The sequence below is a fragment of the Camelus dromedarius genome, chromosome 11 (genome assembly GCF_036321535.1).
Source record: "Camelus dromedarius isolate mCamDro1 chromosome 11, mCamDro1.pat, whole genome shotgun sequence".
NCBI lineage: Eukaryota > Metazoa > Chordata > Mammalia > Artiodactyla > Camelidae > Camelus > Camelus dromedarius.
This window is the reverse complement of record NC_087446.1, coordinates 31,328,330-31,355,895: the sequence shown is the minus strand read 5'-3', so window position 1 is coordinate 31,355,895 and position 27,566 is coordinate 31,328,330. Positions and strand designations below refer to the sequence as shown.

General features: G+C 36.3%; 2 protein-coding genes across 5 annotated transcripts in view; one reads left to right on the top strand and one right to left on the bottom strand.

The window, feature by feature from the left end:
- Positions 1 to 4,056, bottom strand: part of SNRPF (small nuclear ribonucleoprotein polypeptide F) — a 222,400-nt gene extending 218,344 nt beyond the window's left edge. For both annotated transcript variants that reach the window (XR_010383163.1, XR_010383164.1), the window contains exon 1: positions 3,585 to 4,056. The gene's annotated coding sequence lies outside the window, so the exon portion shown is untranslated. The remainder of the gene's footprint in view (positions 1 to 3,584) is intronic.
- A 283-nt stretch (positions 4,057 to 4,339) lies between these two features.
- Positions 4,340 to 27,231, top strand: USP44 (ubiquitin specific peptidase 44). Of its 3 annotated transcripts, none has more exons than XM_031462998.2 (6): positions 4,340 to 4,380; positions 15,279 to 16,770; positions 19,017 to 19,212; positions 21,798 to 21,906; positions 25,146 to 25,351; positions 26,197 to 27,231. In XM_031462998.2, the coding sequence occupies exons 2-6, from the start codon at positions 15,349 to 15,351 to the stop codon at positions 26,394 to 26,396; spliced, it is 2,133 nt and encodes a 710-aa protein (XP_031318858.2). In that variant the 5' UTR covers positions 4,340 to 4,380; positions 15,279 to 15,348; the 3' UTR covers positions 26,397 to 27,231. The 3 variants fall into 3 exon arrangements, with proteins under 3 accessions (XP_031318858.2, XP_031318859.2, XP_010988270.2); XM_031462999.2 differs by lacking the exon at positions 4,340 to 4,380 and adding an exon at positions 4,424 to 4,640; XM_010989968.3 differs by lacking the exon at positions 4,340 to 4,380 and adding an exon at positions 11,229 to 13,460.
- The last annotated feature ends 335 nt before the right edge of the window (positions 27,232 to 27,566 follow it).

Genomic DNA, 27,566 nt, shown 5'->3' with positions numbered 1-27,566 from the left:
CTAGTTCTAAAGTCATTTCTGTTCTCATTCCTATTTATTTACTAAGGCCAAAATTTGCCATCTGCTGTTCTATTTTCAATACCACTCTCTCAACTTCTTACATATTTGTCACAAATTTAAGATTCTTTGGGTCACTCATTTAATAAAAAAATTCAACTGCACTGTGTTGCTACACGCTAGTCAAACTTTAGGTCTGTGTTCTTTAGCATTCTCTCTATAACTACTTCCTCCACTCAATCCTTCATCTACTTGTAACGTTTAAATGAAGGCTATGGACATTTCAGTGCCTAGCATGGTGCCAGGCACATAGGTGCTCAAAAAATATTCGTCATAACTTTATAACTTTAATAACTTAAAAGTTACTAGATAGGCACTTTCAGTGTGCAAAACTCTGAAAATCTTTGGAAATAGTTTCTTCAAAGTGAACAAGTTCATAAATTCATTTGCCTGCAAGTAGGATTCCTAAGTTATTTCTCAGATTCATGAAAGACTAGACTAGAAAATTCTAAAAAATCAACGCAAAAGCATAAAAAGCAGCTTAGAGCTTAAACCTTAGAAGTTTACAAAATTTACGGTGTTTTGTCTTCTTTTAATTCATTTACACTCTCTTCTCAGGGTATAGAAACAAAACCAGTTTGTGTTGTTGCCACTTCAGAAGAAGTTGTATATGACCTAAGAATTGAGTATTAGGGTCGTTAAATTTTAATCTTGTTTAGAAAACTGTCTGCTTACCTTGGGAAAAGGGCAAACTGCCATTTCTCCCTATATGGGGACTGCAGAAACAAGAGAAACTCCTACACATCGTTTCCACAATCCCATATTATGCTAGGGAACTTCTAATTTTGTTAATTCATTAAACTTGTTACGAGTATTTTTGGCGAGGACTGTACTAAGAGAGGTATACAAATCCTTGCCCCTAAAGAGGTTACAATGCAAAGAGAGAGAACCATGCTCGGAACTCAGAACAAAAGCTGTGACTGCATAATATACTAGTGGAGGTGGGGGATGGGGGTCTGGATGCCCTGTTGTTACTAGGAAAGCAGTTTCCAGGAGATGAAAGTTTAGGCCAGTTCTTAAAGAGATTGACTGAAATGATTTGCTGTAGTGAACCTTGGAGGGCCTTCTACTTAGGAGATAAACATCCATCCTGATTTAAAGGTGGGAAGTGCCTGAAGTGCAGGAAAACCTAAGGAGACTGACTTCCCAGCAGTCAAAACACCACTTTGGGGAAGGACTGATTTTGAGGATGCAATAGGTAAGTCTGGGGAAGTCAGCTGAGGAAGGTGGGAAGGGACGGAGACTTTTTGTTGTTGTTGTTACATAAAAAGCTTTGATATGATGTGGTGGGCAAAAAACAAAGAGGGAAATTACATGAGAAGAAGGATTTTTTGACAGCTAAGTAGAAATGAGATTGTAATAGAGAGGTCCTGAAGCTCAGGAAACAAGCTAGACATGCTATAATTTTGGCTTAGATTGTTCAGACTGGAATAAAATGCTAGCTGAGGAACTTTTCAAAGTTGAATAAACAGTAATAACAATAAAGAAAAGGTAATAACAATAAAGAAAAGGTTATGCTACAAACTCTTCCAATACTACCATTTAATTATTAACCCAATTAACAATAATCTCCAGATAATTTATCTCCAGCTCCCCCTTTCTACCTAGCACCTCTTACTAGCTTACATCTTTAGATCCAAAACAATTTGAGGATGCCCTTTTCAGTACCCTCCACCTATGCCTTACTCAGCTTGCCTTTGCTTTGTCTTCTTCCTATTTCACCTCCTCATTTATTCAGATCATTTTACTCCTTAAAAGACCCAGAGTACCTGCCACCTTTTCTTTAAAGCCATTTATGATCTTTCTCTGAAATCTGTCTGCTAGTCACTTTGACCACATGCAACTTATATACTGATTAAAATTTTTCACTACTGATGGTCTTCACTGGATTTAATTCATTAAGTTTTTTTTTTAACTTATAATCATTGTAGAAATTTTAGAAAAATAAAAATCACTTGTAACCTCACCACCATTAAAATGTTGATCTATTCCTTTCAAATGTTTAATGTGAATAATTTACACATATTTAAAAATATAATACATATATCTTTGCATCCTGCTTTTAGTTTTTACTTTTATACAGTTATTTTAGAGGCTCCTGGAATCCAAGCAGTTCTACTTAGAATCTTAAGAACTCTTAAACTCAGCTGCTACTCCCCATATCCTCTCATTCTTCATGGCTGCTCCTCCCTTGTGGCTCTTGCTGTCTGGTATCCACTGCTTAACTACTGCCTTGAACCATTATTCAATCCACCTCAACCCCTCTCTGTCCTGGCACAGTGTTTGGACAGAGCTTTAACAAACTTCCTATGGATCTATTGCCCTTGGGTCTGGTGCTCATCCCAGTACAACAAACTGTTGCACAGAGGGAGAAGGGGTCATGTAGTACCATGAGATAATTTAAGAGGAAGGAAACTCTCAGAGGAATCAGAATGGCAGGCACAGTTGGCTTGACCTTTATTCCTTCATTTCTTACATTTTGAAAATAAGATCTTTTCGCTGACTATTCTGTCCTGTGAATATACCAGATGTACCTAACCATTCCAATAGTGCTGAACGGTTAGTGTGTTTCTGATTTTCACTATTCTAAATAACACTGAGATGAACAGCCTTCTAAGTTGCCCAAGTCTCAGGTAAAAACTCCTTGTATTTCCAAAAGTAGAATTACTAGATCGGAGGTGGCACTCTTGATAGCGTTTGCCAAAGGAACTTCCAGAAGGGTTTTATGGTATTAAAACATGAGCAAGGATTTTGACCTTTGTTATATTTTGCTTTCTAGGAACCACAGGAAAATCTATACCGTATGCCAGATATACTTAATTGGAAGAAATATTTTCTCTTAAGAGATGCTCTCAAGTAGTAAATTCAGTGCATCTTAGAAATTAAGGTGTTAGGGAAGATTACAAGGCAGCAGTCTGTGTTTTGAGTAGGAGGAATGCACGGGACAGAATTGAACTGGAAATAATTATTATGCACTTAAGTACATAGAAAAAAAGAATGAAAGGCATATTAAACTATACAAATTCATTCCTTATCTTTAACCTTTATGTACATAATTACATTTTAAGCAGTTGAACCTTCATGTACATATTTGATATTTTTTTCAAGTATTAATTGATAAGACTATTGACATTTTGTTATCTGTATAAGAATTCCCAAGGCCAATATGCCAAACGTTAATTAGCCATTTCCCTTTGGTTAGAAATTTTTTTCCCTTCAAATTTTTGTTGTTTGGATAATATGCTATGAATACCTTTGTGCGCTCATTTTTGTTTTCAGGTCGTATCACTGAAAGATATTTCCCCAAGTGGTACTGTTGATTAAAAATGTGAACAATTTTATCAAGATATTGTGCTCCATTGACACATTAACATTGCACGTTTTGTCTCCCTGGGTCTTCAAGCTCCCCTTAGGAGATAGTGGCTATTCCTTTTCAATATACCCCATGGGGTAGCGGAGTAGAACTGGCTCAGAGCTGAGAACAAAGTAAAAGTTCAACAAATTTTAACGAATCAATCTTCCCGTACCTGTAGGCTTAACTTCCCTCTTTTCCAGATTTTTCTCCCTCTGTCTCTTCCTTTCGTTTCTTTTCGGAATCTACTTCATTACCTTAAATTGGCAATTTCAGGTAAGGTAATTGCGGACATAGGTGCCTTTTCCTGTTCCTTAAATCTTATTTCTCAGGGACTTTCCCATTGTGGAAACTTATTCACCCGGCTGCCGTCCGAAGAAGCCAAATTCAAAGCAGTCACCGCCACTGGAGCTCACAACCGGATGCCTCCTCAGGAAGGAAACGTTATCTTGAAAAATTTCTACGTCAGTCAATTGGGCAGATCTTGAAGAAAACGAGATTGGCGGGCTCTTCTGTCAACCAATTTGACACTGAGTGAGTGGCAGAAATTCAATAACGGAGTAAGGAAGCCCTGGGAATAATTTGCGCCTCACAAACTCGGAGCAAACACTGAAGCCCCCTTCCCAGGGCCAGATGGCTACGACAGGTGCGAAGGCCACCTGAGTAGGAGCTTCTACTGTCCACGCAGAGGCACCAGCCGCTCTAGGAGACGCCATCCTTGGACGCTGAGTCGGAGCCCGGCCGCGGGTTTCCCCCTCAGTCTCGTCACCACAAGTCCCCAGTAGCCGTGCAGAGCGGTGCCGCCCCCTCCCGGCACCCTGAAGGCGGGGGGCGGGGTCTGCCGCAGCGTCATTGCTGACGTAGCGGCCCCACCGGGCCGCCGCCGCTGCCGCCGAACCGGGGGACTGGGGTGAGGGGGGCTGTGGGGGCTCTGGAGACGAGCGCTAAGATGGCCGCTCTGACTTGGGCGGGTGAGTGTGTGTGAGGGGTGCGCGCGGCTGTGGCGGTTGACGGAGCGAGGCTCCCTGTGGGAGCGGAGGTCCGACGGGAGCCCCCGGGGCCGGGAGGCACCTGGCAGGGTTTTCCCGCCGCGCAGGGCGCAGGGGGTCCTGAGGGAAGAAGAGGGGTCTGCGGACGGACTAAGGGGAGCGAGCTGACGGGCGCGTGGAGGAGGAGGTGGCAGCGGCGGCGGGTCCGGCGAATTTAGAATTAGCGCCTCTGGAAAGTTACGGTGGGTCGAGCGATGCACTGGCCGGCGTCCTGGGGGCGGGCCACCTCTTGAGTGCCTGGAGATGCTGCGAGGAGCTGCGTCCCCTGTGGCCAGGGGCACCGCGTAGTCGCCCAGTGATGGGCTGGTGGGGAAGGAGTTGGGAGGAGAAGGGGCGAAATTGAGGAATTTGAGGGGATGCAGAGGGGCTTAGTGCCCTAACCCGCGTTCCGGAGCGTGGAGATGTAATTGCGAATCTGATCGCGTATCTGGTGCGGGCTAGGGCGCTCTGCGGCTGGCACTGTTGTAAAACCGCATCCTACCCCCAGCTCTGACTGCGGCCAAGTGATGCTGAAAGCGCCGCTGGGATGCTTAGGAAGGGCGGTTCTAGTTCTCCGTTTAGAAGGAATGTCTTGCCTTCCCTTCATCGATCGGGTCCCAGCACTGCCAGCACCTGCTGCCACTTAGAGACACTTGGGGTTTTTGAATACCAGCTTCCTAAAACATTCCCGCTGGCCTTCGGAGAAGGAATGCTAATAGGCTAAACTTATTTGTGGGGCGTAAGAAGCGTGTCAGCATAGGGAGAAAAAAATGACTGCTCAAGGTTAAGAGATAGTAAAACTGGCCCTCCTCACATCCCCACCGGCAATAAAAAAGAAAGTGAAACTTGGTAATTGTTTCAACTTCAAGTTTGAGCCGTTGTAAATTCTACTGGTAACTGGATAATTTCTTGCAGTTTTAATTTTGGAAGTAAAAAAAGCAGCTTAGCAAATCTTGAGAGCTGCTTTATCCTCAAGCCCCCACCCCCCACTCCCCATTTTTAAGCCTTAATTGTCATATTTTGCAGGTAATGGGGTTGTGAAATTAGCATGGAAATAAGACTTTCAGGCCCTGCACTTGAATTCCTTATTATCTGTTAAGTAGATGCTTGTGGGGTAAAAGTAGGAAGGTGGTAACTTTGAGCCTGGAATTCAGTTTTGAGTTGTCTTTAAAACCAGCATTTGGTGTAAACAAGGAAAAAGAATTGGCTGTTCACTGTGGTCAAATTCGGAACGCCAAACATTAGTTAAGCACATGTTTATAGAATATTTCATAATTACAGTGAGATTCAGTTGTCTTGAAATGAAATGAAATGAAATGAAATGAAATGAAATGAAATGAAATGAAATGAAAACTTTGTATATATTGGAACCCTTATCTTTTTATCCTTAATTTAGCATCTCAGGCCTTTTGAAAGAGAATTAAAACATTTTGGTTCATTTAGCCTCTCCCCCACACTGCAGTTTCTCTAGCTTTTTGTGTACTAGCCATTAATTTTGCAATGGATAGCAGATTTTTCAATCCAGTATTTATCATTGTTGACTATATTGAAATTTAGAGACATTCTGATAATGAACAAATAGTTCAAGGTATACATTGTAGAAAGTTGAAATGTCCTGGCTCTTTTGATTGTACATCAGTCTTATCTGTCTTCTAAAATATTAATTGTCCCAGATTTTTTTCAGCTTAAAAAATTTAAGTGACCGGTGAATCTGCATTTAATATAATATAAAATGGTATACTTCTTTTGAATATTTAAAATGGAAGATTTGGGTTAAATGTTTGAAGTATATTAATTATACTCAACTGTCTTTACCCCCTCCCTTTTTTCTCACATTTATTTTTTTCACTACAAAAAGAAAGGAATAAGGTACCGTATATACTCTCTACCATGTTTTTCCTCTACACACTTGAATCTTATTGAGTATTATAGCATTGGTGGTACATAAGAGGATGTTCTGTCTTTTGGATTGAAGGCAGATTGTATTGTTTGAGGGCAGACTGTATTTTATTTGTATCTTTAGCACCTGACTTACTACTTAACATGGAGGAAAAAACTCCTGTAAATGTTTGTTGAATTGTGTTTTGAATGGTAGAGAAGTATGGAGAAAGACAACATATTGGCTTCTTAGTAGCAGAAAAAAGTGTGTTTTGAAGTTTTTCTCCTTCCTGCAATGTTAGTCAGAATGTTAGTCATATTGCCAGATTCTAATGGAGTTGTCTGGTTGAGGGAGGTTAGAGACAGGCTGGAGTACAGGTTTAGGAGTCTAATCAAGATAGGAAATGTATGCTCATTCATTTTCTGGATTCAATAATGGTGACAAGTTTTGGCATTAAACCCAACCCAAATAGGTGACAGGCAAGTAAAATATAGAAGGATTCTATAAAGACTGGCTTTCTGGCAAAGATTATTATAAGAGTACAACTAGTTTTTCACAGGACTTTGAGACATCATAAAAACTTTATTATAAAGAATTCATTTTTAATGGAGTTTTACATGCAATAGAAAAAAAGCTAATTTATTTATAGTCCAAGAATGTACTCGTTAGGCCAAGTCATAGATGTATTAGAATGATAGTCTAGGCATTTTACACAAAGTATTTGACCTCAATTTACTAGACCCATAGTGGAATGCTCAATATTTTTGTGAATGTTTCCCCCATTATTATGAAGTTAGCTGTAGTAGATTGGTGTAATGGTAAATATTTTGGAACAAAACTGCCTATGAGTGAAATTGTAAGTTGTGATGGGTGAGGAAATCAAATAAGCTGGCAGCAGAACTTGCTTTTCAGGAGGTTTTTGTTAGAACATCATCAACTAGATTCAGTGTCTGTGCTTCAGGAGAGGCATGCTGGAGACTTGAAGGCCCAGGGAAAAAGAGTATCCTTTATTGTTTAATGAGGAGTTTCAAGCGAAATCAGGGTAATTATAGATTCTAGATCCTTAGAGGAAGAAAGAATAACCAGAGCCTTTCTAAGGATAAAGGAAAAGAACCACATCATGATTGACAAGGAGAGGTGCCAAAGCACATAATAGGCATAATAGCATACCTAAGAGGGAGCAGGGAGAGTTTGAGAGCCCATTGTGTTTATTCGTTCAATAATTTGTTCATTCAAAAATATTGAACCCCTTTCTATGTACCAGGCACATGCTTGACCCTTGGCATATTACAAACATCTCTTAAGAGGACAGGGTACTGTGGTGGTTCTATGAAATAAATGGAAAATTGAAAACTGCTTTTAAGGAGTGGGTAGAGTTTGCCCTAATTACGCGAATAAAGTTATTTTCATTCTTATCCAAATGCTTGTAAAGATTGTGGTGGTTAGTAATTCCTAAGGCCTACTTCCTGTTGAAATTGCCATTTCCTCCTATCTTTTATTATGGAAAATAACAAATATTCCTACTTTTAATAGCTTTTAGAGGATCTGTTTAGGTTATTTGGTACTGTTAAAAGAAAAATAAGTTTTATTACAAAGATAACCTTTGTTAAAAAATATTAAAGATTCAGCAAATGCCTACTCTTTAATATCCAGCCCTTTGGGAAGTCTCAGGAGAATTTTCTTTAATGAGATAAAGATGCTTAGTGTGACAGTTGTATATAAATTTTATTCTACTTTATGTCCAGTGGTATGTATGGTTTTTTTCCTTCAATACGAGTAGAATGTATATAAGTATTTATATAAAATGTGCACACCCATTTCCTATGAAGCAAAAGTTTATATCCCAGTTATGAAAAGCTTAACAAATTGAACTTATTCACAATGTAGTCATTTGTATATAAAAACATTGTAACAAAAAATGTGTGGGAAAAGACTCATCACAGATGAGAGTAGAAAAGTACATATTGTTCACAATTTCAAAGCTCTTATATGCCATGTTAAGGAGTTTAGATTTATCTTGTGGTCTTTCAAGACTTTTAGACAAATTATTTAATAGTTGTAAAACTGTGCCATAAGACACTGGGAATTATATAAAATGTAAATGTTATATGATTATTTGACTAAGTTTGAGCTATGAAAGGGGATTTTCTTAATAGAACACGATGTTGTTGTTTCAGTGATTATTCACATTTTAAAATACTCTTTCTAGAAATGTATATTAACCATTTCCCACACTCTGTGTCACTTTTTAAAATAGTAATTTAGTTTGGCTGTTTGGGTGTGTGTTACTTTTCATGGTAACTTCCTGACTTTCATAAAAACATTTTTAAAGTGAAAAATCTGAAAATTGTGCTACTAATTGCACTGATTAGAAAATCTAGATTACTTTCATATAACTAATCTTTGGTATCTAACCTCTTGTAGGAACTTTCAAAGCTTCTAAGTATATTGTACCTCTCCATGCTTTCTTTCTAAGTGTCTTCTAAAGAAACTGAAGTGGAAAGTGAGTGGTCAGCTAAAAAAGATCATGTTAAAGATAACTAAAATTTACAGTGGAATATTAATTTTTGAGGTAAAAAATTAGCTATTCTTCTAATTTTTCAGTGATTCTTGTAGCTGTTAGTAATACTTATATTTGGAGCACAAATATTTATTTAAACGGTCACTACTTGTCATATCAAAATTTAAAATAATTATGGCTGGGCAAGGATGTTTCAGTTTGCTTTTGTATCAGATCTGTTTTGGGTATCTGAAAGCATGTAGCATGGAATAAGACAGATGGTAGGCTTTTGGTTAAGGACAGGGAAGGTAGGGTAATTACAGTATCACAAAATAACAGGAAACTGCCTTAGCTGGGCAAAGATGGGCACATGATTAAGAGGAGAAGGCAGTTTTGGTTACTAGTGATCAAGGACTTTATATTTTTAACCACTGATGTAAATGTCATAAAGAAAACTGAAGTAAGACTTGCAATTAATACTAGTTGATTGATTGTGCCAAGAATTTGTTAGCATGAAACAATATGGCTATTAAACCTATAGGATCTTCATAAAATCCTTACTTTTTTTATATTAAGAAGATAAAAAGATGCAAGAGAGTCCTTCCTTTACCATAGGGAACCTACCCAGCAGATAAGAGTGGCAGAGTAAGGATGTGTATACAAATAAACACAAAGATTTACATTTGGCATAATCCAAGCCTTTTAGGAAGTTAGAGAAGAACATTTTCTTAAACTAGAAATACTTTAGGAGTTGGGCCTTGAAGGATGGATAAATTTTTAAAAGATGGAGGTGAGGGAATGATGAAGATGAGTTCAGAAAATTAGCTGGAGTGGATTCTTTTTGTCTGGAGTACACATGGCAAAGGAGTAATAAGATAAGTCAAAGAAGATAGGTTGGAATCTGGAGAATTTTGAAAGCAAGAGTCGCAAATTATAATATGTTTTATTGTTGCATTTGAAAAATTGCCATTTAGTGAGTTATGACCACCATTTTTTAAAAAAATGAAGTAGAATAGGAAATATCAGAACACATTATTTTTATAAGGATTCTTTGTGAAGCTGTTGTTCCAGGTACATGTGTTACATACATACATACATTTACTGGAACCCAATGTAAAGTTTCTGAGTCTTAGTCAAAGTTAGAAATCCACTGCTTTATTTGACTATGAGGAACAGAGGATTTTGAGTTAAAAGCTCAAAGCAAACTTGAAGATTAATTTGGCAGGATAGTACTGTGAAGGAGAGCGAGAGTCTGGATGATGGGAGACCAGTTTGGAGTCTACTGCTGTGCTTCAAGAATGATTTGTTGGGGGGAGGGTATATAGCTCAGTGGCAGAGTGCATGCAGGAGGTCCTGGGTTCAATCCCCAGTACCTTCATTAAAAGATAAGTAAATAAATAACCCTAACTACCGCCCCCCCCCCCGCCAGAAAAACCCCAAAACAATATAAGGAGAATACTAGTTTGGAAATGGGAAGGAAAAAGACTTGTGGAATGATAACCCTATATATGTGACAAATTGAATGTTGGCATGGAAAAATTGGGAGGGAGATGTCAAAAAAAGAAAAAAACAACTTAAGATTTCTAGCCTGGGTACTTGAATGATAATACAGTATCTTTAATAAGAGAATATTGGAAAAGCTAGTTCTCTGAAGGCAAGACTTATATGTAAGCTGAGTTTTTAGTGTGCCTGAGACTGGTTCAAAAAGGCTGAGACCAAAAGATAGTCTTGGTAGACAGCTATCTAGATCTGATCAGTGAATCTCTGCTAGTAGGTTGAGTTCATTACAAGAAGTTTGAAGAGCTGTTAAAATAGATCAGAGAGGTATTGCTATATGCTTAAAGCCTGGTTGTATGTTATAAAGGGCTATAATTTGAGTAAATGAAAATTAATTTCAGAAAGTCCTCACTATACTTCAGAAAGTGTAAGCAATTTTATGCTGTTGAACTGTAACAAGTTAAATATTTACTTATAATCTTACTTGATGTTTGTGTGTGACATAAACCTTGGACTAAAAATACCACATCTAATAAGATCTTATGTTTTATTTCTCTTCTAGTCATTTTAGCTTTCTATTTTATAATTGCTTTAATGATACAATCTGTGTAAAATAATTAGCTTTCAGTAATTCAAATACAATTTTTTTTAAACTTTAGAGATTTGCTGAAGGGAATTTTAAAAATGAAAATGCTTGCTCAGTTATATGGCATTAAAAGTTTGAATAGCTTGAATGATTTTCTTTGAACAAATTAAAATTTTTATTGTCTTTAAGCAGTGAAAAGAAGCTTTCATAATATTTATAAATCCATCTGTCTTTAAAATAAATAAAGCATACTTGGTTTTAAAAAAGTAATTTCATAGCTGTTAGTTGGAATTTCAAGTGTGAAACTTTTTAAAGTGAATACAGATAATTTTAATCTTTATATATAGATTTCATTCAAAACATCTTGACTATTTATATGTTGCTTTTATGTATAGGTACAGGTAATATTTTATCAGAATCTACATGGAATATGCAAAAATGTTTTGTTAACTCCCTACAAAATGAATATACTGCCAAAAATCACTTACCCTACTGCTGAAGCCAGAGTTAACACTTAGCTTCTCAGCAGTGGATTAGCAAATGAAAAGAAGTGCTCTGAACCCAGTAGAGGAAAATAGGAAGTGTCAGGAAAATACTCCCATCCCCCTTTCTTCCCTCCGAGCTTTTAGATCTTTGTGTGGTGAGGCCCCTTTGGGAATACCCTAGTAACTGTCTCTGAGCTGTGGCTTCAGGCAGCGGAGCAAACTGGAGATCTCTGGTGGCAGCAGCCTGGCTCTCTCTAACTCCTGCTTTTTTCCCTGCCCTTTCCTTGGTCATCCACCCCCTACTGCTTTCTTTCATAAATACACTGGGTAAGTGGGCCCCCTACTCTAAAATATTTATCTCATGATCTGTCATTCCACCATTCTGGTTTCACTTCTTTGGATTTTTAAGACGATTTTATCTGAAAGATCCCTTTTTAAAATGCAAATACCCCTGGGAGAGGTCAGACCTTAGTCCTCTGCTAACATCTTAATTATCAGTTAGCATCTAAGTTCATCTTAGTACACATCTGGCTGAGAAGAACCCCTAGCTAAAAGTGATAAAAACTAGAGGAAAACTAGTATTTTTAAGAGGAGGAGCAGTAGTAAGTAGTAGTAATATTGTTGTTATTATTGGCAGCTAAGATGTACTGAGGGCTGTATTATTAAGAAACAGGAATTGTAAATGCTTTACAAATATAAATTTCCCTAATTCCCTCATCAACCCTACTGATGTTGTTACTGCTGTTATTTTACAGATAAACTGAGGTATGTGGGACATAATTATCTCGGTCACATAGTAAACATAGCTGAGTGTTAGACCCAGGCATTTGGATCCCAGAAGGCTCTCTGTTTTGCTGTGATACCTCTTCCCTGCTTTATTGCCTCTCAGAGAGTTGGCATCTGATCAACATTTCACACTTCACAATTTCGCATCAAATGGAATCATGGTGTTAGATTACAGGGCACTTCCTGTTGAAAGTCAGGGACCTTGCCATCATCTAAATAGATTTTTTTAGAAACAACTGTAATAAAATAGGCAAACTCCTTATAACTAAGGGAATGCATTTACAGGATATAGAGGAGGAGGAAGTAAAGAGACTACTGTATAATGTATCAAATACATAGTATTTTCTTTCCTACTTAAAACTTATGTAAGTAACACATTCATTATTTTTGGAAATTTTAAAATATGGATTAATAAAATAATTTGCAGTCCCTGCTACCCAGTGATAACTTGAAAATGAATGGATGAATATACATATGTGTGTGTGTGTATTCTTTCTAGGTTTTTTTTTCCTTTGGGGCATTATTTTTTGAATGTTCTGCAAGGTGTCAACTCATACCACTTCTTTAATATTTTAGAGTGCAATAATTTTCCTTACATGTAAATAGCATTTCCCACTTCATCTCTACCAGAAGTTGAACTGGTAATTATTGTCTATGACTTGCCAGAAACAAAGGTTTAACTAAATTATCTGTGTTCTTCATATGATCCTTCTTAAATAAAAGTAGATAGAAGAGAGCCCTAGATTCTTAATCTCTGTATTGAATCTGTTCTTTCATCCAATGTTTGGTCAGCACTAATCTACCTCTGCTGCCATCTTTGCTTCAGCACTGCTACAGCTTTAATTACCTTATAATATATGGAGCAGTAGAGTCTCCTTTAATCACTCATCCCTCCTCTAGATCTGCCATGCAGATCCCTCTGTAATCTACATAACTGATTGTGTCATTCTCCTTTATAGAATTCTTCAGTGGCTTTTTATTGTCCATAGATCCTGGAAGCAGACTTTGGGGATGATTGGGGCAGGGAATTCTTTAGGTTCCAGGTACCAGTGAATGGTTTTAAAAGGGGAGTTGGGGATGTTTGCTGGTTCCAGGTGGCCACATCCCTTGACTCTGCTGACTCCATATAATGAGATAGGGCCATGCAGGGGCCCCTAAATTGTCAGGTCTGGACCCTCATCGTCTGGGTCTAAAAGCAGAGTGTGCTGCTGCTGCATGGAGAGTAAACTTTTGGTGGCAGCAAGGATCCAAGCTGGGGGACCATTTAGGAGCCTAACTGCAGTAATCCAGGTAAGACTTGATTGTGGCTTGGTTCAGGGTGGTAGCAGTAGAGATAAGTAGTCAAATTCTAAATATATTTTGCAGGTAGAGCCAACCATTGGTGTAGGGAGTAAAAAGGAGAGGGGTCCAAGATGACTGCCTGCAAGATTATTAACCTCAGTACCTGGGAGGATTTAGGATAATGGAGCATATTAATCACTGATACCTAACTTTTGCCATTAGCAGCTATTGTTGAAAGTTAGTTCTTATAAAATACTGTATTTGATGGGATTTTGAACTTCAGGAAATTTTGAGGGAAAAGAAATGAAATCTGTACAGATGTGGATGTGAGAGCTGGAACTGGTGTCTATATTCAGCATACCTTGTACTGAAATTTAAGAAATTGGTGGGGTAAGGAGATGTCACTGATTTCTAGTACATTTTACCAAAAAAGAGGTGAGAAGGAACCTAAAACCAACTTGCCCTTTGCAGGTTTCTCAGGGGCCTGGAGGTGGCACCTGCAAGTACCATTGAAATTCATACTGTGTTGCTGTCCTAAAAAATGTAAAGCTTTGATCATGCTACATACAATGTTCTGAGTGTTCTGTAATTAGATCCCCACCTGCCACCTACAATTTGTATTCAATTTATGTTAAGTCAATGAAAAAAATATTTTATGATTCACTACTTTTTGACTAGATTTCAGTTGACTGGTTTTAGGAACATGTACCAGATGTGTTCCTTTAACTGATAAAGGAACAAGCTTCTGGGTGAAAAATCACATTTGTTTTTATTATATTGGGTTTTGGTTTTTTTTTTTTTTTTTTTTTTTTGGTGTGCAGGTTTGTTTTTTAGAATAATCTTCCAATTTCAGATAATGCTTAAGCCTGCCAGAATGTAAAAGTTCATTATATTGCCACCACCTACTTTATATTTTTCCTCTTTTCTCTTTATTTGCTTATACATCTTTGCACATTCCTGAGAGTCTATTCAAACACAAAAGCATTATCTCCTTCTGTCTCTCTCCTTAAGGCAAATTGTCAATCAAATCAGAGTATGCTACAGAGCCATTATTAAAGGTCATTATTGATTTACTAATGGAAAGCCAAATTTCAAGTCATAATTAATTAGAATATTTAATATTATTTATTTAAATAGAATACAGTATTGATTTATTCACTATAGCTATGTGTTAGATAAATACTGTTTACTGAGTGTTTACTATATACCAGACAAATATTTTGTTACCTCAGTTCTTCAGCAGTTCAGTGAAGGTGGTATGATTTTCATGGTTTTACAAAGGAAGTTTAGAGAAGTTAAAATATTTGCTCAAATCAGACATATAACAGTATGTGGAGAGGTAGCATTCAAACCTAAGTTTTCTACTTCACAACCCATGCTGTTAACTACAGTTATGCTTTAGTAAAAACTCCACATAAGGCTCTCAGAATGTAGACATTAATGAGATATATTTGGGTCTTGCCAGTCCCAATTTTTAAGAAAAGGAATATAGTTTTCTAAACTGCCCTCAGACTGTTGGGTAAAAGGAATATAAAAAGTGGTCAGTACCCATTCTTCACCAGATGGTGGCATAAAACTAAAAACAAAGTTTTTAAACGGAACCATCAGAAAAAGTAAAGTGCATGTTCTTTCAGAGGAAGGTGGATGAGAGATTAGTGAAGTCAACAGTAAATGGAAAGTGAGAGCTGCCTATGTATTATGACAGGCAGCCCAGATATTGGGAGCAGAGGGAACAAACTTATAAAATTATTCCTGAAAAAATACCTTAAAAGAAAAATATTGGCTTCTTGTTTTTCTTTTATTAAAAATTGACATTGTTCTGCTCAGTTTTCAGATGCTTCAAGTGCTGTGAACAGAGACTTGTTTGGATTATGTGTTTCTCAGCTAGACTAAATAAATGCTAACAATGGATAAATGCAAACACATTGGGCAGTTGAGGCTTGCTCAAGACCATTCCATCCTCAACCCTCAGAAATGGCATTGTGTGGACTGTAATACAAGTGAATCAATTTGGGCTTGCCTTAGCTGTTCCCATGTTGCCTGTGGAAGATATATTGAAGAACATGCACTCAGGCACTTTCAAGAAAGCAGTCATCCTGTTGCATTGGAGGTGAATGAGATGTATGTTTTTTGTTATCTTTGTGATGATTATGTTCTTAATGATAATGCAACTGGAGACCTGAAATTACTACGAAGTACATTAAGTGCAATCAAAAGTCAAAATTATCACTGCACCACTCGTAGTGGAAGGATTTTACAGTCTATGGGTACAAGTGATGATTCTTATTTCTTACATGATGGTGCCCAATCTCTGCTTCAAAATGAAGATCAAATGTATACTGCTCTTTGGCACAGGAGAAGGATACTAATGGGTAAAATCTTCCGAATTTGGTTTGAACAGTCACCCATTGGAAGAAAAAGGCATGAAGAACAGTTTCAGGAAAAAATAGCAAAAAGAGAAGTGAAGAAGAGACGGCAAGAATTAGAGCAACAAGTTAAAGCAGAATTGGAAAGTATGCCTCCGAGAAAGAGTTTACGTTTGCAAGGTCTAGCTCAGTCCACCACAATAGAAATAGTTCCTGTTCACATACCATTACAAACCTCAGAATCACCAGCAAAAGATACAGTATCTACCTCAGAAGATGTAAGATTAAAAAAAGCCAGTGACTCCTCTGTTAAAAGAAGGCCAATAGTAACTCCTGGTGTAACAGGATTGAGAAATTTGGGAAATACTTGCTATATGAATTCTGTTCTTCAAGTATTGAGTCATTTACTTATTTTTCGACAGTGTTTTTTAAAACTTGATCTGAACCGATGGCTGGCTGTGACAGCTAGTGATAAAACAAGATCATCTTACAAGCATCCTCCAGTCACAGATACAGTATATCAAATGAATGAATACCAAGAAAAAGAAACAGGCTCTGTTCGCTCCAGACATCCAAGTTTATCATCAGGACTAAGTGGTGGGGCATCAAAGAGTAGAAAGATGGAACTTATTCAGCCTAGGGAGCCAAGTTCACAATACATTTCTCTTTGTCATGAACTGCATACTTTGTTTCAAGTCATGTGGTCTGGAAAGTGGGCCTTGGTCTCACCATTTGCGATGCTACATTCAGTATGGAGACTAATTCCTGCTTTTCGTGGTTATGCCCAACAAGATGCTCAGGAATTTCTTTGTGAACTTCTGGATAAAATACAACATGAACTAGAGACAACTGGTACCAGGTTACTGGCTCTTATCCCCACTTCTCAAAGGAAACTTATCAAACAGGTTCTGAACGTTGTGAATAATATTTTTCATGGACAGCTTCTTAGTCAGGTATGGAGTTTTTCAATCTTATTTTCATCTTGGCGAATTCATAAAGTGAAGCCTAAAAATGTGATTTCATCTAGAATGATCCTGAGTGGTTTTCCTTTAATTAGAGCTGTAAAGTTTTCCTCGTGAAAATCACAAAATGAATGAATCTCTAGAATGAGTGGACTTGTTGGTGGACTGTTATTAGACACGGGCGCTCTATTTTTCCAGAGCATAGAGCTTTAAAAAAAATTTTTTTAACTGAGATAATTGGGCTATACTTCCTCCTGTCCACTTGCCTCTGTTCCTCAGTTCAACTTTCATGGTAGTAATAGTACCTTTTGTTTTTATAGTTTATTTTTCTGGAATTTAGTTTAAATATTTCAAATGTGTTTCTTAGGGAATATCTATGAAGTTTATTTCACTTGCTATTTCAGAAATATATAGATACTACATTGTGTCAGTTAGCAAATAAGAGTTGTGCTTGTGTTGAATGCAGTTTTATTTTCTACCATCTTTGTCATTTCTGAGTTTTTATGCAAAAGTTTAAAATACATGTTTATAAATAAAAGTAATATATATTCATGGAAAACCTATATGATATAGTAAATCTATGCAGAAGAAAAGAAAAATCATGTCTTAATCCCATAACTCCACACAACCCACACATTAGACTAGTAATATTTTGGTGTATTTCCACCTAGTTTTTTTTCCTCTTCGAAATATTTATACATATTTTTCTCCTAACTGTGTGATCATGTTTAATTCAGCTGCTTTTTTCATTTTTTTCATTTAATAATGTAGAGATTGTTCATAGTCATTAAAATATTTGATCATTCTTTTCACATTTCAATCTCCATCATATGTATATACCATAATTTATTTAACCATTCCCCTATTATTTTTACATTATTATAATGTCACAATCAATTAGTATATTTTTCCTAATGATTTCCTTAAGATGGAGTCCTAGAAGTAGAATTACTTTGTCAAAGGGTTGGACTTTTGATACTTAGTTACAAAATTCTTTCCAGAACATTACTATTTTATATTTTGAATAGTGTGAGAGTGGCTAAGTGCTTTTTTTTTCCTTTATGGATGAATTTTGAAATTAATAAAAATTATTAGGCAAGCTTTTTGCTCTCTTCTCTTCAAATGTGTAATAAACTCTGAGGAAACTGGTCATCTCAGAAGATTCAGAGATTGGTTTGCTGAAATGGCTTTTTTTTTTCCCCTAATTCAAGGAACTGTTCTCAAAAGGTCAAACCATGGCCTACTGAGTCCCCAAACAAAACACTAGGGATATTCCCCTTTTCTTTCTGTCAGTTTCTTAAATCTAAAACCTGTATCAGAGAAGATAGTTTTATTTTGTTGTCAGTTCCAGGAATATAGTTTATATGAAAGAGTTTAGTAATATTTCATATCATGTGTAGATTATTTGATCTGTAGAGTTTGTCTTCAAGTATGAGCAGTGTTTGTTGGCATTAAATCCTGCCAAATGCTTCACTGAAGGTATTATTGTTTCCCTTTCTAGTTACTATATTCCCTATGTAAGTTATTAGAAATGCCCCATATTCTTTGTGGTTCCTGAATTTTGATAAGGGTATTAATGTAGTGATGTTTGCTTTAAGCGGGAGCATTTTTGTTATATGTTATTTATGTTATATGTACTGTCTTTTTACATTTTCAGTTGGTAGGGCTTCAAAATCTGTATATACTAATATACTGTATATAAAAAGATACTGTATTTTAATATCTATATATAAAAAAGACTAATAATACTTTACTTGTGTCATGGTTAAGAGGTTGTAAGGATTAGGGGAGAGGAAATCTGAAAGATGAGGAAGGAAAAAGGGCAAAGAAACTTAAGTCTAATAATCTAAACACATTAAATTAAATGCACATAAATATATCACATATATCATATATGTGTATACACACATATATATACACACATAATGTATATCTAATTAAATGAATCCAGTTTGGGTTTTTGTTTTTTTTTTTTTTTTTTTACAAAATTCAGGCTTGACTAATGCCCTTGGAGCTTTTCAAATGTCAAGTAGTTAAAGCCCATCAATGCGTAACGAGCTTATGGAAGGAAAAATTATAATTTTTTAAATTCCTTGAAAATAATATAAAGCAGATCGTCCAGAATTCTGATGATGCATTTCCAGAAGAAAAGCTTATTTACTGGCACTTACTTCTAGAAAGGGGTAAATGTTTTGACAGAGGACTATAATCTAAGAAACTAATATTTTTATTTGCAGGTTACATGTCTTGCATGTGACAACAAATCAAATACCATAGAACCTTTCTGGGACTTGTCACTGGAATTTCCAGAAAGATACCAATGCAGTGGAAAAGATACTGCTTCCCAGCCATGTCTGGTTACTGAAATGTTGGCCAAATTCACAGAAACCGAAGCTTTAGAAGGAAGAATCTACATATGTGACCAGTGTAATTGTAAGTAGAGACTGTATATTCTCTTTGCTTTTCTAAGATTAGCAAAGAGAAACACAAAAGAGAGGAAGCTGGAAGAAATTCCTTAAATAGCAGTTAGAGAAATAAACTTTGTTAGTTTATCAAAAGAAACTTGGCTAGGTATTTCTACTTTTTATTGGCAATTGTGAACTACATGGTTGTTTTGCCTTATGATGACATTAAACAAATTCTGATCCTATAGTCACTTGTGGAGAGAAAGGATTCATAAAGTAAGAAGTTTAAATTTAATACATGAGGGCAGGATAAAATAGCAAAGGGGAATAGTAAAAGAAAACCATGGTATTTAGTACCAAACGAAATTTTGCTTTGAGTCTTTTTGCTACATACCAAAACATTGATTTATGGATAATACATGTATATATGTATATACATACCTGTATAATAGGAAATAATATATATATAGCTGGACTGCTGCTATGGATATTGGCTTCACAAAAACAAGGATTTATTCAAAAACCATCTACTGATTATCTCTTCTATATTAGTCATTGTTCTAGTTGCTGTGGGCAGAAGTAAGACACTTTCAAGATGCCCACATATACCTAATGGAGGAAACAGACAATTAAGATCTGCTATAATAAGCTTTCTAATAGAGGTGAGCACAGGAACCCAACACTGGGGGATAAAATGGCCATTTCAGTTACAGAGAAATGGCGTATAAAACCACATCAGATCTGCTGTGTCTTTATCTGATTTCTTTATCTCTGTCAATGTGTACATGGCATTTTAGTGTTTATACTATATGTTTGCAGGTATTCTCCTTAATTTCTATGTCTGAAAAAAATGATTCTAGAAGTACATCAATTCATCATTCTAGAACAACTTATACTAACATTGTTTTCTGAGTGCTATCTAATGTGAACTGTTATAAAGAACCTAAGATTTATAAGGTTAGAAAAAAATAAACCTTTATTAAATTTGTATGGTGAAGTTTTTTTTTCATGGACATAAATGTAACTGGTCTGAAATGCTTTCATCACCAAATCTGGGAATAGAAGGATACTATGAATAAATGCAGAATATGGTTTTAGAACACGTTTGGATGTGTCTCCTGGGTCCACCAAGTAAAGGCAGAAAAGAGCTGCTTTAATTTAATACATAAAGATAAATGTTTGGCATTTACCATTGAGGATCGTTTGTGAACACCAAGTACTCTTTGGGCCAGGGTGCAGTTTGGGTCAGTTGGCTCTGACTTGCATCTATCTTTAAGAGTCCTTTGTTTAAAATAAAGTCTGGTGGGGAGGGTATGGTAGAGGGGAGCTGTGGTGGAGTGCCTGTTTAGCATACATGAAGTCCTGAGTTCAATCCCCAGTACCTCCATTAAAAATAAATAAGTAAATAAACCTCATTGCCTCCCTCCTCTCTCCCAAAAAAACAATAAAATAAAAAGTCTAAGACGCCGAAAAAAAATGTTCAAAATTATAGTCCAAGGAGTTGACATCCTTTGTCTAGCTTCACTTGGACCATATATTCTGGGAGACAATCCAAAGGTAGGTCCCAAATGTTCAGCAGCAGCTGGATGTGTAGATTTCAGGGGCACAGACCTGGAGGAAAGGATTCTGGTGGTAAATGGAAATGGGTTAGAGGACAGCCTCATGGTGGTGATTATCCTTCCTACATGAGAAGCAGCTGCTGCTATGTCTGGAGTCGCAGTGGATGTACAAGTTGAAGGACAGCTCCTGGACATCAAAAGCAAACTTTGGTAGCCGACTGCTCAGCCAGAAGGTGCAAGACAAGGTCCAAAGGTGGACCTCTAAAGGAGTAGAGGGTAAACAAAAAGAATCTTAAGTTCCATTTGTTTAAGATCTGGCAAGACACTGAGGGAGGCCTCAGATGCAGAGCTAGTAAAGGCTTGCTTTTTCAGGTGGTAGCCAGTCCTGGGGTGGATCCCCAGAAAACGTGGAGTGGTGTTCTGCACAGTAAGGACCCATGCCCCTGGGATCCTGATTAGCCTCAATAAATGAACTGACCATGAAACTTTTAAAAATAACAGCATATTAAAGTATGTTTAGGGAGAGTGTAACTTTTCCTGTTAGTTGGCATAGCCAAATCCATTTTAAAATATTAAGGCAACAGAATGTTATAGTGCTATATTTGCAGGATTATATTAAGTCATGTACAGTATACTGGAGGGATTGGTTCCAGGAGCCCCTGCTTATACCAAAATCTGCTGATGCTCAATCCCCTAGTAGGCCCTCCATACCTGTAGGTTTCACATCTGTGGATTCAGCCAATTGCAGATAAATTTGGATCTGCAATTGGTTGAATCTGTGCAGGCAAAGCCTGTGGAAGGCCAACTGTATATTTATTGAAAAAAATCCACATGTAAGTGGACCCATGTAGTTTAAACCTGTGTTCAAGGGTCACCTGTGCTGTGTGTTTATATAATTAGAAGTGTCTTGAGGGCAAGGCCATCTTTGTCTCTAGCACAGTACAATGCCTGTAACACAGTAGATGTTTAATATATAATACATGTCTGAATTACTTTTAAGAGTTTACTGAGCTTTTCATTAAATTTGATTCTCATTCTGTCTTTGATACCACAGCAAAGCGCAGAAGGTTTTCCTCAAAACCAGTTGTACTCACAGAAGCTCAAAAACAGCTTATGATTTGCCACCTACCTCAGGTTCTCAGACTACATCTCAAACGATTCAGGTTAGTAGTAGTATAAACAACTGCCTACCACTATGCACTTCTAACTTGACATTCCTTGTGCTTATACTTCAGAACTTAACACACGTGATGAATTAAATTTTAATACTTGGCTAGTAGATGATTTGTCTACTTTTTTTTTTTAAGGAAAAATTCTGTCATTGTCTCTAGCCTTGATCAGTAGACACCATGTTCAGTAACTTTCTGATTAGCTTCCCTTGTAGAATGCATTGCTGATTAGCAGACTCCTCATATTTTGTCTACTAGGTAATACTATTCTCCTTGTAAGTTTCTGTGAATAATATTCAATATTCAGCATGTTTTAGGTATAAAATTTTTTAATTTAAATCTTTATAGAGTATTTGGCCTAATTGCTTCATCCTTGGAAAATGTTTGAACAATGGTACAGCAGTTCAATCAAAGCAGTTAAAAAACAAAAACAAAATAGTTTCCAGAGATATATTTAGGTAAATTAGTTGGCAAATCTGTTGGTTAATCAAAAGCATATGGTTTCATACTTTGTAATAACCATGTTAACCCGAGAATTTGCTCTTTTAAGGAATGAGAAGTTACTTTATATGCTATGATTTGGAAACTACTGAGACCATGTTTCTTATACACAGGAGGAGTTTCTGGTTTCTTTCCCTTTTTTTTTTTTTAACTAAAAGAATACATGTTTTAAAAAAAAAATTCAAATATTACAGAAGGTAAAGTAAAAGCCCCCAAAAAGCACCTCTTTCCAGTCCCACTTCCCAGAGATAATCACTGTTAATGGAAATAACTAAAGTTAGTTATTTAAGCTGTTACACAGTCAGCAAATATGGTGGTTTTTTTTTTTTTATGTGAGTGCTTTTTAATACAAGATGTTGTTCCATATTCTTTGTGGAATATAAAGTAGGATCCTTTTCTCAAGAAGACTACAGTAAGGCATGCACAGAAATAATGGTGAAGTAGAAATACTAAGTATCACAAACTATACAAATTGATTTATCAGAGCCTTGGCAGAGGGAGTTAGTTGATGTCTAAACATTCTGAAAGCCTCTCTAATAGCATAGGGGATTTTATGTAATTCAGGTCACCTCTTGAGAGGGGACTTACCTGACCATCCTATTTAAAAATAGCACCACTCAACTCTCAGTGTCACATTACCTACCCTGTTTTTGCTTCATGGCAAAAACCACTATCTGCAATAAGTAGTTTATTTCTCTGCCCCTGCCAGTGAAACAAAAGCTCAGGAAAGACAGGGATCTTGTCTTTTTCACTCCTACATTCCAAAGCCCAGGATGAGCTCTATACATAGTTGATGCCCCAAAATATTATTTAAGTGACTGAGGTGTATATAGGAGGAGCACTTTAGCCTAAGAGAGCTACATAAACGAAGGAACAGGGAAGGGCATATAACAAAAGGTTTAGTGAAAAATCAGGTGACACCTGTCATGGTGTTTTGATTTTTCAAGTGGAATGGAAACAGGAAGTTAGGAGGCTAATATTGTCCAGGGGCAGGGAACATGGAAAGGTGAGAATATGTATAAGATTCCATAAAGTTATCATAGAAAGGACTTAAATTTTTATTACTTAAATTGGTATTTAATTTACTATAAACTACTGAAAAATCTATTCATAATTGCTGCTTTAATCTGCTATTTGAAGCTCTAATTCAAATTTACTTGGCTCCCCTTCTGTCCAAAACATTTTTGGTGCTTCATGCCGTATTTCTGATTCAGAGACCATGTTTATGCTGCCTTTATCACATTTATCTTTCTCCTTTCTCTTTATGTCTTCAAAAAGTACTATTGCATTTGTCAGTGCATAAAATATATAGGGTATATAAAAGATAAAAGGGAGAGTGTGATGGGGGAGGGGCACACAGGAGCTTTGCAGCAGCATAAGAAAAAGGGAACATTTCTAATACCTTAAGAAGTTTCCCATGTATGCCTCCCAGTCTTACTCCTTCCCCCTCTCCTCAGAAGTAAACCATTATGAATTTTGGATATAGTGTTATCTTGTTCTTTATCATTTTACTGTATTTCTGTCAGCAGAAAAAAATGGGTATTCAGTTAATCAACAGGAATATTTTCTAATTAGATAACTTACAAGTATTTATTTAGCATAGTTAAATAATTTAAGAGTTAAATTTTATGGTACAATAAAAGGGAGATAAAGTGAGAATGGTGAAACTTGTATCAAGCAAGTCCCATTATTTTACATCCTTGGTCTTCCATCTTTAAGATAAAGGTACACAGGATGCAGGATTTTTTTTATACATTTAATAGGGAAAGACTGGGATATGACTTCTAATCAAGCAGATAACATAGTTTGCAAGTCTTATCTTTAGTTCGATACCATCTTATATTGTGCTAACAAGCAGTTTCACATTTTTTCGTTCTAAAAACTGTCTGCATGCTATTCTCCCTTCTCTACCTGCTATTGTCTTTTAATCTCATGTTTTAATACTTAAACACTACCATATTTTCATGTGTCTATCTTTTGTCTCTGCACTACACCACCCCAAATTGGACTATAATCTCTTGAAAGAACTACCATATATTACATTATTTTTGCTCCATAGCACCAACTCCTGCTATGTGTATGATAAAACCATTGCTTGCCATGCTTGGATCCAGTACTGGGAAGCATGACCAACAGATTGAGAGACAGTACAGGAGCATTATTTGAGGTCTGCCACTAATGGGTGTTATGCTGACTTACACACAGGGAAGGGTCAGTTTTTATTTTTAGTATGAAGAACTCTGAAATGTTCTGAGGAATTAGAGGTGCCTTGCTTTGTACTGCTTTTTCTCCACATCTGGCCAAGAAAGTCCAGACTATGTCTTCCAAGAATAAATTTTAGCTTCTGGGATAATCTCCTCAAGGTATTGACAAGACAGTAAAGAATTTAAAATCCATTTGGTGCCTTGAATTTATCTGTTTGAAGGGGGAATATGCCATAGGGCCATACTTTTCTGAAAGTTAATTTCCCCCCCTGTATTATCATCTAACTACAGAAGCCAAATATTTATTTTAAAATCTGACTGTACCTGTTTGGTAAATAAACCTAAATTTCTCTATTTATAGCAAACTCCAGCATTGAAAGGATTTTCTATTTACATTATTTATTATATATATACGTATGATTATATTCTATGCAATCTGAGGCCTTCTATTATTATGACTGTTTGGACGTAGTACATGGTTATCTCCCCTGGATTTTTGTTGATAATTTTACTGTGGTTTGTTCATAGGTGGTCAGGACGTAATAATCGAGAGAAGATTGGTGTTCACGTTGGCTTTGAAGAGATCTTAAACATGGAGCCCTATTGCTGCAGGGAGTACCTGAAATCCCTCAGACCAGAATGTTTTATCTATGACTTATCTGCTGTAGTAATGCACCATGGGAAAGGATTTGGCGCAGGACACTACACTGCCTACTGTTATAATTCTGAAGGAGGTATAGATGAGAGAAAGTATTTTACCTTGGGTTAGACTTGAAAGCCAGAGTTCACGATTTAGCAGTTTATAAATTGGCCACTAAATCATCTTAAGCAAAGCCACTTGACCTCGTTTTCTTTCTAGAAGAATGCTTCTGCAGTAGTATTCGTTAAAAACTAGGAGTTTTGTGCAGAAAATGAGATATTATGTTTTCTGCAGGATTGTAGTAGTTTTGATTTTTAAGGGTTGTAAGGATAGGACAATAAGGATGGTCTCATTAACTAAAAGAAAATGCCAAAGGCACATTTCCAAGAATAGGTCCTCTGTTTACTGGTTTAATTCAGTTAATTTCGTTAAAGAACAGAGCATCAATGAATTGGGGGATCACAGATATTTGGAACAAACTTTGAGTTCAAGTTTTTACATAGAACATTTTCACTTACTGCCTCATGGACCCTAGAAAAAAAGAGATGGACAAAAAGTCCAAATAACCCATGAAGGCAATTAATTTAACACTAAACTATTATGAGTTTGTTGTACACTATTCACATTATAGAATGATTTAGCAGCAAAAGCATTCATTGGTAAGATTTTACCAGGAATTAAAGATAGTGTCAAGTGAATTTATCAGATTCTATAACTTCGAATTACTTCTAGGATAAAGGTAGATAATTCCAGAGTAACATACTGCCCAAGCTACATTTTACATTAAAAGTAAATTAGCTAGACAGTTACTCCCCCTTCAAAAAAAAAAAGCTTAGCTCTCACTGAAACTAATGTCTTTAAATCCATGTTTTAATTTACACTGGAAATTTCTTAAGTTCTTTTGTAAACATTAAGGTCTATTTCTGTGCTTTACTCTAGGGTTCTGGGTACACTGCAATGATTCCAAGCTAAGCATGTGCACTATGGATGAAGTATGCAAGGCCCAAGCTTATATCTTGTTTTATACCCAGCGAGTTACTGAGAATGGACATTCTAAACTCTTGCCTCCAGAACTCCTGTCTGGTAGTCAATATCCCAATGAAGAAGCTGATACCTCTTCTAATGAAATCCTTAGCTGATCCAAAGACAGTGGGGCTTTCTTTTTGTGATTTGTACATATACTTTTTAAAAGGGCTGAGTTAACAATTTTGAGCTTCATTGTTTTTATTTTTTACTTATTAATCAGTGAACACATGTTTACACATTTTGTATCTAACTACAACAAATCTTTTATAGAGACAGTGTTAGCATAAGTATATGTATATCAGTGACAGCAGGTAAAGTTTTTCCACTTATGTGGCAGTTTTAAACTTTTAGTGTTTACCTCAAACTGGTGTTACCTCTTATATTTTAATGTCTCAATTGGCTCAGATCATGAAGTTGTGCAATCTTCTACTGAAGAAGTTCAGGTGGCATTATTTTATACATTTCTTTTTTTGGTAGCTATTTTCTGTACAAATTCTTATTAGATATGAAATTAGACTTTCTTCACCAATAGTCTTACCAAAAAAATAAAAATAAAAATAAAAAATAAAAACGTTTCTTTCGGGAAATTTATATGAAGTCACCTTTGCCCCTTGAAGGGAGTTAAACTACTACAAAGTGAAATATCAAGGTATCACCTAAATACTCACCAGTGACATTAATATTCCTGAGGCTTTGTGTGTCTTAACACAGACATTACTTTGGTTAATGGAACTTCCTTTTTTCAAAAATGTATTAAGTTTTAGTAATTGTTCTTTATTTGGCATAGTCAAACTGTATACAATGAAAATGACAGCTTTATAAACAGCATGTTTAAATTTAAACTTCAGTACTGTGGACATGAAAGCAATGATGGCTAAGACTTGTGATTTGTCTGGCAGCAAACAGGTTTGTCCAGATTCTAATAAAGCAGTCATATAAAAATTTGAATTTAGCAAACAGTATATTATGATGTAATACAAATACAGTTCAACTTGGATATGAGTTCATTTTATGTATTTAATATTAGATCTCCTAAAGCTTTGTACCATATCTTGAGATTTGTAGTTTAAAAGGATAAAAATAAGTCTAAAAGAGAAAAAAAATGCATAGGACAGAGAAGGTAATTGTTCAAAATTGGCAACTGGGCAAAATGTTCAGCATCTCATTTTTCTAAGTAACTAAAGCCTGGATTACTTAACTGTTCTAGGATTATTTGAATACTAAGAGCCTCTCAGACATTCAAACAGTGGGCCCTGACTTTTTAAAATTAAAAATTAAACTTG

Excerpts from the sequence above, each read along its gene's own strand:
- USP44 (XM_031462998.2), top strand. The coding sequence starts at position 15,349 with ATGCTAACAATGGATAAATGCAAACACATTGGGCAGTTGAGGCTTGCT. Across the intron at positions 16,771-19,016 it reads ATGGACAGCTTCTTAGTCAG|GTTACATGTCTTGCATGTGA; the intron begins GTATGGAGTTTT and ends TTTTATTTGCAG. Across the intron at positions 21,907-25,145 it reads CTACATCTCAAACGATTCAG|GTGGTCAGGACGTAATAATC; the intron begins GTTAGTAGTAGT and ends GTTTGTTCATAG.